The sequence below is a fragment of the Bolinopsis microptera genome, chromosome 3 (genome assembly GCF_026151205.1).
Source record: "Bolinopsis microptera isolate Bmic1 chromosome 3, MBARI_Bmic_1.0, whole genome shotgun sequence".
NCBI lineage: Eukaryota > Metazoa > Ctenophora > Tentaculata > Lobata > Bolinopsidae > Bolinopsis > Bolinopsis microptera.
The window spans coordinates 4,093,196-4,107,514 of NC_087074.1; the positions used below are offsets into that span (position 1 = coordinate 4,093,196).

The following is a 14,319-nucleotide window of genomic DNA, read 5'->3' on the forward strand; positions in this document are numbered from 1 at the left end:
TGCCGAGCATAAACAAAGTGTTCAGAGCCACTTAAACAAAGTAAAACAGAACAGTGACATACTATACAGTAAAAAACCTTGACTTACAGCAGAGTTTAGGGAAGGAAAATAAGTCCAGCGGTTTTTGCGTTAAAATGAGGGTATGTGTTTAATTGTGAAAGAAAGAAAGAGAAGACACATTATTTTTGCTTATGCTTGAGAGGATAAGATTCTGCAGTTTTTGAGAAAACCAATACTAAGGGCAGCAACTTCAGAATGGTTGGCAAGAACAAGCAAAAGAGTTATTTTGCGAACCAATGAAATCGACTGACTGTCTGCAAAAGATGACAGACAGTTCCTGGAGACAAACTAAACTGATGGTAAAAGCGAAACCTTTTCTTCAAAATGCCTTTCCCTAAACATTAGCATTTTTAATTCAAATCATTTCGTGGTAGAAAATTTATTCATCGAGCTTACATTTGACATTGTCAGATTGTAATTGGTGGCGATGGAGCACCAGTGATGTATTTCATCGGAGACCACCACGAAACATACCTATAAAGTATTTATACTTAATGAGGCAAATGTGTTGGTGAGACACTATACTATACTAGGCCATATCACCTAAGGAGAACAATCCACCAACGACAATGAAAACAAACAACAATGCAAATTATAACCAAGCAACATATTGTTTATAATTTCGCAAATGTGAAATTTTGAGATTTTCTGTTATAAACTGAATAATACCAATGAAAAACTGACATTTTTTGAAGCAGACGTGCCCAGTGACCCTTTTTTTAAATGACTTTCGGCAAAGATTTAACAAATTTCTCGTTGCCGGGCTTTTCAGTCCCATATAATGTTATTATAATATTATTACTAAACAATGGAAAATAAAACTAATCACTATAACAACTACAAAACAAAATTTTAGCAACGAGTGGACCCTTTACATACAAATTACCTGGACTGCGCCGCGCAATCAATAATAAAATCAGTAAGAATCACTTTGACATACGTTTGCATGCCACTTTTTCGCCGCTCGAAGCGTAAATCCACAATATTTTCTGAATTTTTACTGGCCGCGCTCACAGCCTGTCATTTCCGCCAAATCTTTATTCTTTATGTTAATGAACATAATACCCTGGGTCCCTCAGGTAATGATATTTGGATACGAAACATGTATCAAAAGATGCACAATTGCCACCTTAAACTGGCATCGCCCAAGCTGTGAACGAGCGTGCTAAATCCAATCAACAGTCATCTCGAGATTTATTTCTAAAAGGGCCCCCGACAGTTGAAACCAGCTTGAATCGATGTATTTTCGGCTGCTGATTCCGAAACACCCCCCCATGACATAGGGGTTAAAATGAGCACCTCAACTGGGGCCGGGAGATATTTGCAAAAAACTTGTCTTGATCACGTGATAATGGACCGATAACGAAGTTGGTCCGAATTTCTCGTTTAGTGTTTAGGGTTCAGCATATGCTTTAGTTAGGATTTGGGTTAGGGTTAAGGTTGGCATCAGATTAGAGGCTATGATTTCGAATAAGTCATTTCAGGGCCACCAAAGAGAAACGTGTTTAAAAAGTCACGTGACAGTCCGAGTGTAGATTACTTGATTGACGATGTCAATTCATGGCAGCTCGCGCGGCAAACAGTAGCGAGCATCTCGCCGATCTAGCCTGGAGAATGAAGAAGCTTGTGAGAAAGCCTTATTGAGTGCGCGGCGCGGCACAGTAAACGCATGCGCTACAAAGTGTAGAGTGATTAATCATCATCCAAGCTGTGAAGGATTGACATTGTAAATTTAAACGCCTTACATTTGAAATATCAACAATCGTCAAGGATCCTTGGACCAAAATATCGATATTTTTATAATTATAATTGACGATGTTCAGTTCTTCGCAGCTCGGCGAGGGCCCAGTACGCATTTTTTCCGTATTAAAACGATTGCTTGCGAGAAGCATAGCCAATAATTGGTGCGCGCGCCGGTCCCGTAACACCATCGCGCTAACAAGTTTATAATCTACCAAAATTAGTTTACCGGGTGGGGGGCGGAATTGGGGGGTGAGGGAGGGACTATGAGTAGGGGGGGGGGAATTGGAATGGGTGGCGGGGGGGGTGCGTGTGATGCGGGGGGGGCGAATTGGGGTACTAGGGGGGGGGGGGGGGGGGGGGGGGGGGGGGGGGGGAAGCAAGGAATATTGGGTGGGGGATTTTAGTGGGATTGGGGGTCGGGGGGGGGTGGACGGGGGTGCAATGTGGTATTTTGAGGGGGGGGGGGGAGCGGGGTGGGAGGGGGGGGGGGGGGGGGGGGGGGGGTGGGGGGGGGGGGGGGGGAGCTAAGCAAAGTTCAGGCGCGCGCTTTGATATAATGCAATATAGGGGTGCACGATAAAAGTAAAATAAATTTGCTCAGATTTTAAAATTTTTTGTACCTTTTTTTAGAGACTGTGAGAATTTTCACAATACCAAAGTTGGTCTACTTTTGTGGACAGATCAGTCAGTTTCGCCCTAGATGCCATATTTGAGGTGCGTGGCTTTTTTGAGCCAAAATTAGCTGTAAAAGTTGCGTAGTTGACCAAATTGCCGTTGATTTTTTGTCGTATTATTTTGTATCACTTCGCTGACTCCCACGTCGTTTCACTAGTGAATTACTGACGATACAGGGGGAGCCGCGCACTTCGTGCGCGGCGGGTCATACAGCGTATGACAAGGGATCTCAGGCTATTATGTTCATGAACATAGAGCCTTGGCGGAATGACAGGCTGAGCGCCGCCCAGTAAATCTTAGGGATGATCATTTATCAATCTAGCTGTCACGTTGATTCACGATGTCAATCCTTAACTTCACAGCTGATCGGCGAGGCCCAATGGTGCAATGTGCATCTCGCCGATCTAGCGAGAAGCATTATTTCAATGATCAAAAATCTGAAATCAGAGGTCAGGAATCTGCAAAGTTGACCTTCAGCTCGCAATTTTTGAGATTCAAGCTGCAAGCAAATCGAGGATGTTTAAACTTAAAGGGTGCAGGATGTTCACTGTTCAGCTTGCCGCTCGTCAAAATACCGGTGGAAATTATTTGGTAGGCCTAAAATGCTCGTCCAGATCCAGTCTTATCCTTAAATTGAACATAACTCATCATGCTGAAGTGGCACTGAATTGTCGGAATAAAACTTGTATTGAATCGACCTCCCAGCTTGCCATTTTTGAATATTCAAAACAAATCGAGGATGTTCAAAGGATGCAGAATGTTCAGCTCGTCAAAATACCGGTGGAAATTTATCAAAATCGGAGAAAAAGTTCTGTGCTGACTCATGGCGCTTATTACATAGCTTAGACTATATCATGCTCTAGTTACAAGTTAGGGATTGGGCAATAGGGTCAATCAACTAAAAAGTAAGACTCGATTTTAAGAATCATAAAACTTATACTTGAACACGAAACAGTTAGAATGAAGCAGTTTATATCCTATATCGACATTATACAATTCTAGTGGTTTCTACAGCAATCTTACACTCTGTACATAATAAATATAATCATAAACTCTGTTCAACACTCAAAAAACATAATCATAAGATAAAATATCAAAAATAGAAATTCTACATCAAACATCTATAAACTATAATATCTACCTCAGTTCTCAATACGTTACTTTGCTCACATTAAGATAACTTCTAAAGAAATTAACAATTTCTACTTTTCATTCTCTGCTTTCCTATGAAGCCATTTGTTTTTCTTAGAGTGTCCTTTCCTCATAAAAGCCTCTCCGGCAGATACCACGAGAGCTTGATCTCTGAATACCTCCCCCCACGACACCACCTCGACCCCTGAGGAGGAGAAGACTTTTCTAGCTGCTACAGGCATGTTGAGACGAGAAGTAGCGGACTCCAGCAAGACGTCCAGATTATGGGCCACTACTCGCACCGCAGCTGAGGTGAAGTCACCATTACGGGTAATGTAAAGCGGGAGAGCGTGTTTGGTGTAACCGGCAGGGAGGTGGGGAGGTCTGGATCCACCTCTAGATGTGGGTACTGACTGGAGGGACATCACATCTAGTTTGTTGAGTTCTCTGTACATCTTCGGCGTCTCTTGAGGCTGGGCATACCTTTGGGTCTTCTTGGTCGGATAAAATCCTCGCCAGCACTGACAAACAGCTCTTTGTAAGGAACTGCCACTTCATTTGAAAACTGATCTTGTGAGACTGACGTGTTAACACTAGAATCTAGGAGGCTCTGAAAGTTTGCAATTTCAGTTCCACCCGCTAAAAATATCCTAGACAGCGGTCGGCCAGCCTTCAATTCAATCAAGCACTTTCTGAGGATCTCCTCAAAACTCCTAGCTAAAAAGAGAGTACCCCGATGTTTTGGAGGTCCCGTTCCATTCAAATAACATCTCACTAATACAAGTCCCTCATTTGGACATTCAAGCTGCAATGTCTGTCTGACAACGTCCTTGATGGACTTCAACGTAGTTTGCTGTCTAAGATCACCCAGCAACGATTCCCACAGATAGAGTGTTCCGAAAGCTTTACCCGGAACTAACCCAACCAAACCACCCAGTGCTAACAAACTACTCCTCATGTCAGGTTTGCTGCTGAGCAGTAGTACCCAACAGAACAGACAAATGTGGTGGGGTCTATTTTATCGACGGAGTACCGGTCCCTCAGGGCAGTAGCACAGGAACCACACACGTAGATGTGGGTGTTGTCGTCGGGGATTCCTGAGATTCCGGGATTCTCCATGATGTAGGTTGGTTGTTCAGCGTTGTCACTACTCGTCACAGCGTAGGTGCAGATTTTAGCTTGCAGAGCGGCATTGAGACTTTTACACAAGGGTGTTCCAGCAAACGCGGTTAGATGGCCCGTGTTCATGTCATAACTCCATTTCTGGTTGTGTCTTGCCCATTTGGCTACTTGCGTGAAGGGGGGCGCTATCTTGAGCTTGGAGCCAGCATGATCCACAGGATTGGGAGGATTTACCGAACACTGGGACACAGTTAGAGTCTGCCCGTTAGAAGAGTATATGAAACCTCGTCAATTGTCCAGCACTGATCAGGCGAGTTTCTTGTGGCCCCCGCAGCTTACATAAACCTCCGTGTCCCGTTCTAAGGATTCCAGGGACACGAGCTCTTCACCATTAACTAGAAACAGCCGAGTGGGAGACGTTGTTAAGCCCAACATACTACCACACTTGTCTAGAAAAAGTCTGAACTCTAGTTCCGAAACTTTCTCCTGGTCGTCATGGACCACTTCTTTAGAGTGCTTGTCAAGCCAGCGTTGGGTATCTGGTTGTCTGTCTCGCTGTTTTAGTTCAATAGACCGCCGTTTCATGGCAAGGTCTTTCTTCATGTTACTAAGATCTGGAGCAGTAACATGTCTGATTGGATCGCAACTACCGTTGTTTCTCACACCAAGTCTTAGAACTACCGGCATTGGAGTCTGTTTCTTGGGTGATTTAGACTCCTGCTGAGAAGGAGCTCTAGAAAGGAGAAGTCCCTCAACAGGCCACGAGAGTTTACCATTCTCCGAACCATCAGAGTTTGTTGGCCAAGAAAGACACTCTTTAGCCCACTCCGGATTATCAATTTCACATAATTTCCACTGACCTAACAAAGGCGATGTTTTCTTGTTTAAAAGCCCAACGTTGTAACTCCATTTTCTTGAGCGAGGGGAACGCAACGATAAGAGGCTCCTCCCCAGCTGGCACACCAGGAATAGTAACCTCCTCCTCGACTGTTTTCCCTAATATATCGAACACTCCTCCCGCTGATTTCTCTGTTTGTTGTGTACTTTGTCTGATAAAACCAGTTGATTGAGTCCTGCTGATGTTAGGTACGAATATTTCAGCTGGTTCCTCCAAGCTGGTCAGATACAGTCCAGTACGTGTGCACACAAACTGACCCTCTTTTGTGCAATCCCATGTGTGCTGACCATTAACTTGAAGGGAAACCATGAAACCCTCAATAAGATCATCACCCACCTTTCTGAATATTGAATGGTTTGAAACTCCCAAACTTAGTTTTTGGAATGCTTTCGGTTTTTAAAGTTTCTAAATTTTTTAGTGAAAAACCCAAAAAGGTTTTAAAAAACCCCAAAAGGGAAAAGATAAATTTTTGGGAAATTTTTTTCCCCCCAAAGAACCCCTTTCCCCGTCCCCCTCTGATTTTGGGAAAAAAAGGGTGCGGGAAAAACAGTCGTTTTTTTTGATTTTTTCCCAAAATTTTGTTAAAACGGGAAAAAAGGGGGAAAACTAAATTTTTGGGGCCCAAATTTAAAAGGGGGCGTGGGGGGCCAACCCCCCCACCCCCACAGTGGGGGAAAAAAGCCTTGTTTTTCGGGCCCCTGAACCCTTTCAAAAACCCTTTGGGGAAAAAATTTTTAATTTCCCGGAAGGGAAAGGAAAAAGGCCCTTTTCCAGATGGGTTAAAACTTTTTTTGGGAAAAGGGATTTCCCAGTTTTTTCCATCATCCCCCAAGGGGGAAACTTTTTTAAAAACAACCAAAAAAATTTTGCCCCAAAAAAAATTGGGGGGAAAAAAATTTGTTGGACCCGGGGTCCCCCCCCCCCCGCCCTTTTAAAAAGAGGGGGTCCCAAAAAAAAAAGTTTTTTTGGTAAATTTTTTTGGTTTTTTAAAAGGGGAAGGGGTTTTTTCCCCCCGAAAGTTTTAAAGGGGAAAAATAAAAAATTCACCCGGTCCCCCCCCCCTTTCAAAGTTAAATGGAAGGGTTGGTGCAAAACGTTTTTCCCTTTTTTTTGCCCCCCCCCAAAAAAAAACCCTTGCAAATGCTCCCCTTGGGGGTTAAAAAACCCCGCCCTAAAAAAAGGGGGGGGAATAGCCCCCCCCCGGGGAAAAAAATTTTCCCCAGTTTTTTTTTTAAAACCCTTCCCAAAAACCGGGAAAAAACCCTTTTTTTTGAAAAATGAAGAAAAGCGCGGCCCCCCCGCCCGGGGGGGAAAACCCCCTTAAAACAAAACCCCCTTTCCAAAACCCCGAAAAAAAAAATTTTTCCAAAAAATTTTGGGCGGGTGCCCCCCAAACCCCCCCTTTACAACCCAAAATGGTTTGGGAAAAAAAAAGGGGGGGCCCTAAAAAACCCCCCTCTTACCCTTTTTCCCCATTTTCCCGGGTAAGGCTTTTTTTCAACCCCCTTTCCCAAGGGAAAAACCCCCCCCCCGAGATTTTTTTGTTTCCAAAAAAATTTTTTTCCCCCCCCAGGGAAAAAACCCCCCCACTTTTAAAATTTCCAAATTTTTGGGCTTTTTTCCCCCCGAAAACCTTTTAATTTTTGGCCCGTTTTTGGTCCCCCCCCCCCTTTCCAAGGGGAAAACAAAATTTAAAAGAATAACCGTTTAAAAACCCCAAAAAAACCCCCTAGAAAAAACCCGGGGAAAAACAAAAAAAAAGGGGCCCCGGGGAAACCCAAAATTATCCCCCGCTTTTTTAATTTTTTTCCCCAATTTCCCCCCAAATTTAAAAGTTTTTTTTGGTTTAACTTTTACCCAAAGGGTTTTTTTTTTTTTTTAAATTTTTAAAAAATTACAGATGTTGAAATAAAAAATTAAAATTTAAAGAAAAGGGCCCCCAAAACTGTTGTTTTTTTCCATTTCCCCCCTTTTTAGCCGATTCCCGAAAATTTATCGGGGGAGAAAACCCCGAAAAAAACCCCCGAGAAAAATTTTTCCCTTTTGTGCCATTTTAAAAACCAACCTTACCACCCCCCCCAAAAAATTCCCCTTTTAAAACGGGGGCCCCCAAAAAACCCTATTTGGGTTTTAAAAAAGGGGGTTTTTTTTGGGTTTAAAAATTAAGGGCCTAACATTTTTTTTGGTTTGTTTTCTCCCCCCCAAAGGGTTTTATCAAAAACCCTTTCCCTTTTAAAATTTCACCCAACCAAAACCCGCTATCTTTTTTATTTCTTTGGGCCCAATGTTTTATTTTTTACCCCTAAAAACCTTTCCCCCCCCCCCTTAACCTCCCCCCCCCTAAAACCCACATTTTTCCCAAAAGGGATTTTTAAACCCGAAAAAAAACCCCCTCTTAAAATTTTCCCCGGGGGGGTTTGGCCCTTCCCCGGGGGTTTTTTTAAATTTTTCCCCTTTGAAAAATAAAATTTAAAAAGTTTTTTTTTCCCCCCATCCGACCCGGGTTTGGGGGAAAAAATTCCCCTGAAAAAAAATGTAAAAAACCCCCTTTTGAAACTTTTTGGGCCAAAATAAACAATATAAAATTTTAAAATTTTTGGCCCCAACAAAAAAAAAAAGGGAACCGGGGTTTTTTCCCCTTTCCAAAAAACCCAAATTCATAACAAAAAACAATAAATTAATAAAACCCATGTTTCCTGAAAAGATAACTGGTCAAGAATTTCATAAAAATGTGTTTACCTTAGCAAGTTTATCTTGGCACAAGTTCAACTCCTTCTTCAGAGCTTTGTGCTCCTGTTTGCACCAGTTGTAAGCTCCAAGAAATGAGAATGTCTCATTACCGCGTGATGCCCACAGTGGCCCTTTTATGTGACAATTTGACAAAACGTGTGGTACTGGCTCACCCTGAAAACAGAGAGATATAGATGGTCAACTTTTAAGTACTTTCTGATTAGTGGACAGTGGTGCCCCCTGATAGCGTTAAATTAAGTTTTCAGTTTCGTCACTATACAAAATGATTTTATTCATATCGAATAATTCGCAATATGTTTAATCCAAATGTTAAAGAAAAGATTACTCTAAAAAACGAAGCACTCCAGTAAAACTGCGTACCTCAATAAGTTTAGTGCCTTCAACAGTAAACAAACTGCTAACAGAGAATCCCAGTACATTAGTAGTATCATTCAACATGTTCTTCAAACTTCCCTCTGTCACAGCAACGGAGCCTGCTTTGCGGTGCTCTCCGTTCTTAAACACTAACACACGCTGCTTCCGGTTCTCTACCAGTTTCTGCATTCTTGCGGACAGGTTGGGTTTGGTGGTTCGTTTAGGTCGGGCTCCTGAAACCTGGATACCGTCCTTTGTCCACATTATCTGGTTTGGGTGCTGTTATGTTTGAGTAATTTGGCTCATGATTGGCTGGGAACTCCAGCTATCCAGCTGTTTTAGGCGTGGGGTTAGCCCAAATATCGACTAATATCGATATTAGTCACCTCAAGTCGCCCATGTGCCTGACCCCACGCCTTGTTTTCAGAAATACCTCTCTAAAACTGACAGTAAAAGATTTTGACAAATGAAAGTAACGTTACGATAATCTCTGTTAATTTTAAAATAAACCTTAGGTTTAGAAGCACGTGCTGGTTGAGCTGTAGTAGGATCGTACACGTAAATGTGACAGTTATGTGGGAGTAGATGGTAGAGCTCGCTCGTCAGGGCTGTACCGTCACTCGTGTACAGATGATGAGAGTGTGACTTCTCTATCAGCTCACTTAGGGTATTATACACGTGTTATTTCATCACTTACAGCTTTACAGTTTAATAATTTTATGTATAGGTACCAGAACACTAGATAAGTACACGTTTGCATAATATTCTTTGAAACAATTATATGTATTTGGTTGATTGAACAGCAATTAAAGTCACAAAGTAGTAAATCATGTCACAGAGTATAATCATGTAACTCACGAAAAAGAGTGTGTGACGAGATGTTTAGATTGGTCGGGTGCGGTGAATTTGATTACTCTTTTCACTATTTTCTTTGAAGGAAAATGTTTTCCTGGGTGTCCCTAGGGAGAGATTATGAAATGATGCCAAATTCTAGCAACGAAAAATAAACCACAGCAAAACCTCTGTACCCTCTGAATATTGAATAACGCGAGCAAAAATTGTCTTCAAAACCTTATTATGGTGGGGGCTGACTGTACAATGTTTTTATGACAAAGTTAATAAAGTATATTATAAAATATAAAGCTACCAGGACTTAAGAATTAAAGTACCTGAACATTAGCAGAATACACGGATAGTTGAGAAGAGTTTATTGATGTAGCTGACCCGTAACTCTTAGTGCTCATATTACTACCACTCTTCTTAACACTACATGAAGTTTTAGGTCTGACCTCCTGTTTCTCCCTACTTGCTGGCCGCACAGCACTACGTGGGCGCTGTGCACTACTCGGCCTCTGTGCGCTCCCTGGTCTCTGCGCACTGCCCGGCCTACTGCCTGTATGTTTCCCAGCACCGAGCCGCACGGCGCTACGTGCGCGCTGAGAAGCGGACGTCTCATAAGGTGAGCGCGGGGGTAAGTTCTTCTTCTTTCTGTTGAGGATGCCATCTAGGTACTCTGATACAATGCTCTCTTCTAGTGTGGTGCACCATGTTCGAGACATACACTATCATTACAGGGGTGTTAGGTTTATATGGTGCTCCTTTATTAAGATAAAAAATGCTTCTAAAGAAACACTCAGATGCGTTTCCATAATCAGAACAATTTCAGCGTTATCATCTTCTGCCAATAACTCACAGGTTGAACGGTAAAAAGGAAGCAAATTCGTCATTAGTTGTCAAAAAGTCAATCACTGTACTGGTACAAAAGTTTTAATAGCAATAACTAACAGTTATTTCACTGTTACTTAAATTTCAAATATTATATCACGTCAAAAATTCCTGTTAAAAACAATTTAATGTAAAATGTAAAATATAATTATTAAAAATATTAAATCGTTAAAATCAAGACGATGCCTGAGCTATCATCTTTTCCTTCCAGTTCAAGAAATCCTGATTATAAACTGATCGGAGGGTTCCAGTTGGGTAGAATTTCCACAGTAAGTTCTCATCTGCAGCTGACTTTTTCTTGGCTGAATTCTGGTTTAGTTGCTGTGATCTTGCTTCTAATTTCTGACGAAGTTTGATCCGTAAAATATTAATCGAATTAACGGAGCAAACAAAATCATGAAGAATGTAAATTGAAAATAATTTGTGACCACAAACAAGGAACAAGGGACAATTCAAATAATGTTTACTGTTGAAAGAATGTTAAAAATGCGAACTATTTGAATACTAACTTGGGCAAATGTTTGTGAGACTTTCTGTTCTTTCATCTCATCTTTAAAAGAGAGCATGTCTTTAGATATGGTCTCCAATTGAGAGGCTGTTAAGCTTAATGTTGTGCAAAACTCTCTGGCGTTAGTTCGACTTCTACACATCTGATAAACACCATGCATGTTAAGAACTCCAGGAATTACAAGAATACTATGAAAAACGCCCAGCATAACTCTGTGAGTATCAAAGAATAAACATGAAAGGATCTTCCCGAACCGATTTCAACGAAACAAATTTCACATTTTTAGAAGAAAACAGTAGTTAATCTGTTAAGATAAGTGCAACACCAGCAGAAGCAAATAACAAACCTTAGCAGCAGCAACAAATGCAGCGCACTTGTAAAGAGCAATACTAGCAGTAGCAAATAACAAACCTTGGCAGCAGCAACAAATGCAGCGCACTTGTAAAGAGCAATACTAGCAGTAGCAAATAACAAACCTTAGCAGCAGCAACAAATGCAGCGCACTTGTAAAGAGGCCCCTCTAAATAACAAACCTTAGCAGCAGCAACAAATGCAGCGCACTTGTAAAGAGGCCCCTCTAAATAACAAACCTTGGCAGCAGCAACAAATGCAGCGCACTTGTAAAGAGGCCCTTCTAAATCCAGGGGTTCGTGTCCCATCTCTTTCTGCCTCCTGTTTATCTTGTTGCTATAGAAACTGTGTATCTCGGTAGCTTTAGTCACGTGAATACTGCATGAGAATTGTACTCCTAACTGCTGCATACTGTAAATAACGTCATAAGTTAGAAGTAAGGGCTCAGAGGGAAATGAGAAGGAGAGTTAAGGAGTCATTTCTATATCAGGTGGAAGTAAAGGGCTGTAATCCGATTTCATGTAAGGCAGTTTAATTTAATGAGTCATTTCTATATCAGGTGGAAGTAAAGGGCTGTAATCCGATTTCATGTAAGGCAGTTTAATTTAATGTGATTAAAGAAGAGAGAATTTATGAGAAAACTAGACTTTATTACACAAAATTGAATTATCACTTAATTAAGGTGACAATCGAAAATTCCACTTTAATTTGGTGATCACCGAAGTGTATAACAGTAAGGAATATTAGATTTCCCCTTCAAAGTCCAGTGTGCGTTGAAATTGTTTAAAAAACTGATTCACTTAATTACTTATTTTAGTTGTACCTTAATTTCGCGTTATAAAAGGAAATTATTTAGGATATTTCATATTAGAACGTACGAAAGTTAATATCCAGATCACGAGAACACTTACGTAGCGTTGTTCTTGACTTTAAGAAGAGACTCAGATACGGAGAAGGCTGTTTTATACTGTTTCTGTGGGATTCCAGCTAACTTTATAAGGAATGATTTCTCTATTGGTAGACGATGTTGTCGACTAGCTAGCTCTATACAAATACACACTTTCACCTGTGGGTAAAGGAAATATCTTAACGCTATCATTAAATAAATTTAATTAACTTAAACTATCTAAATAATAACAAATAAGTGAAAGCCATCATGTAATGATCAACGAAACTAGTAAAGGTAATCACTAAACCAATAATACGATTACAGTACGGATAATGGTTAGCTATAAAAGAGAGCTTTCTCCGCTTTATACACAACCTACAGCTACATAATCTGTTGTGTCACCATGGCAACCATTTACAAAGTGCACTGGTAGCTAGATAAACTCCCGATACTTAGATCATTATAAGACGGTACTGTAGAAATAAGGGGCGTGACGTCATAAAACCCAAACAGATTAAATGTCACCTAACAGAAATTTGTTGTTCATTAAACGCAATAAATGTGTATCGTTTCAAATGGACGAAATTGACAGCAACATGGCATTTTTATTGAAGATTTATTAAAAATATGGTAATAAAGTAATAAAGAAATGTGTCACTAACAAGATGATAGAAGGTAACACATAATGACTAGATCGAGCACATGTACAGTATGACCAATTATAACTAAAGAGGTAAACGTAAAATACACATTACCAGAAAGTTAAGGTACCTGAGGATGTTGGAAAATACACATTACCAGAGAGTTAAGGTACCTGAGGATGTTGGAGAGAAGGGTGGTGGGTGCGTCCAGCACTCGCACTCATTAGCTGAGTGTAGAACTGTGCCGCGCGCTCGCTCACCTTCACCACGTTCAGTTTACGACAGAACGTGTCTATCATCTGCCGTTCTGCGTTCATGACTGAGAGGATGTGAGGGTAACCAGGGTAACCAGGGTAACCAGGGTAACCAGGGTAACCAGGGTAACCAGGGTAACCAGGGTAACCAGGGTAACGACGGGGTTTTGGTATGTTATGAGGATCCAATTTCAAGAATTTAGTGTGGTCTATAAGGACACGTTCATTGAAGTTTGAGGAAATTGGTAAATTTCTAAAACAGCGTTTTTGACGATAGTGGTTTAATTTTAACATATATTAATCTAGCGTGTTCATAAGTTCTGAACATTAGCCACGTGACCCATACTCCCATATGCACTGCTCAAAAATAAAATGTATTGCTTTTAGGCACTATTATGTAAAGAATGTCACATTTTTGTGACATTGTTTACCATAGCTGCCCAATTAGCATTTTTTGGTCTAAAATATAGTAGATTAGGTCAATCTAACAATTATGATACAATGTAGGCCTAAAGGGCAGTGATCGAACGGCTTTAAGGCAACATTTCGTAAACTTTGTCACACTCAGAATACGAGACCTCTTTTCTACTGTGAGGTGTCCTCAAAACCCTTTCAACTCATTATTTGATAGTTCTTCTGCCAATCATAGCCACAAAATATGTTGTTTTGAAAAGTTAACAAATACATGCACTTGGCTATTGGGAAATGATGTAAATTCTGTCACATTATATGGAATTTGAAATTCTGGGTGAATTTCCGAAATCATTTATATCTGATTTTGGTTTGGAAGGCGGGAAAACTCTATATATGAGGACGATACACGGATACAGTTGATTGAAGTATAGGGCAGTTGATGTAAACATCGTCACAAAATGATACGAAATCGTAAATGGACACGTTCATGTTGAAGTTTAAGGATATTGGTAAACCAAAAAATATAGCGTGTTCAGAAGTTCTGGACATTAGCCACGTGACCCATACTTCCATATACACGGCTCAGAAATACAATTTATTGTTTTTAGGCACTATAATGTAAAAAATGTCACATTTTTGTGACTGTGTTAACCATAGCTGCCCAATTAGCATTTTTTGGTTTAAAATATAGTAGATTAGGTCATTCTAACAATTTACAATTATGATACAACATTTGGCTAAAGGGCAGGGATCGAACGGTTTTAAGGCAATATTTCGTAAACTTTGTCACACTCAGAATACGA

General features: G+C 40.7%; 2 protein-coding genes across 2 annotated transcripts; both read right to left on the minus strand.

The window, feature by feature from the left end:
* Positions 1 to 4,563: 4,563 nt before the first annotated feature.
* Positions 4,564 to 10,293, minus strand: LOC134812554 (uncharacterized). Its single transcript, XM_063820037.1, has 7 exons — positions 9,904 to 10,293; positions 9,593 to 9,693; positions 9,245 to 9,395; positions 8,741 to 9,001; positions 8,369 to 8,533; positions 5,071 to 5,556; positions 4,564 to 4,989 (listed from the first exon to the last, which is right to left on the minus strand). The coding sequence occupies exons 1-7, from the start codon at positions 10,291 to 10,293 to the stop codon at positions 4,564 to 4,566; spliced, it is 1,980 nt and encodes a 659-aa protein (XP_063676107.1).
* Positions 10,294 to 10,432: 139 nt separating this feature from the next.
* On the minus strand, positions 10,433 to 13,174 carry LOC134813060 (origin recognition complex subunit 6-like). Its single transcript, XM_063820737.1, has 5 exons — positions 13,022 to 13,174; positions 12,230 to 12,384; positions 11,558 to 11,729; positions 10,969 to 11,109; positions 10,433 to 10,801 (listed from the first exon to the last, which is right to left on the minus strand). Exons 1-5 carry the CDS (start codon positions 13,163 to 13,165, stop codon positions 10,634 to 10,636), a joined length of 780 nt encoding a protein of 259 aa, XP_063676807.1. The 5' UTR covers positions 13,166 to 13,174; the 3' UTR covers positions 10,433 to 10,633.
* Between the last annotated feature and the right edge of the window lie 1,145 nt (positions 13,175 to 14,319).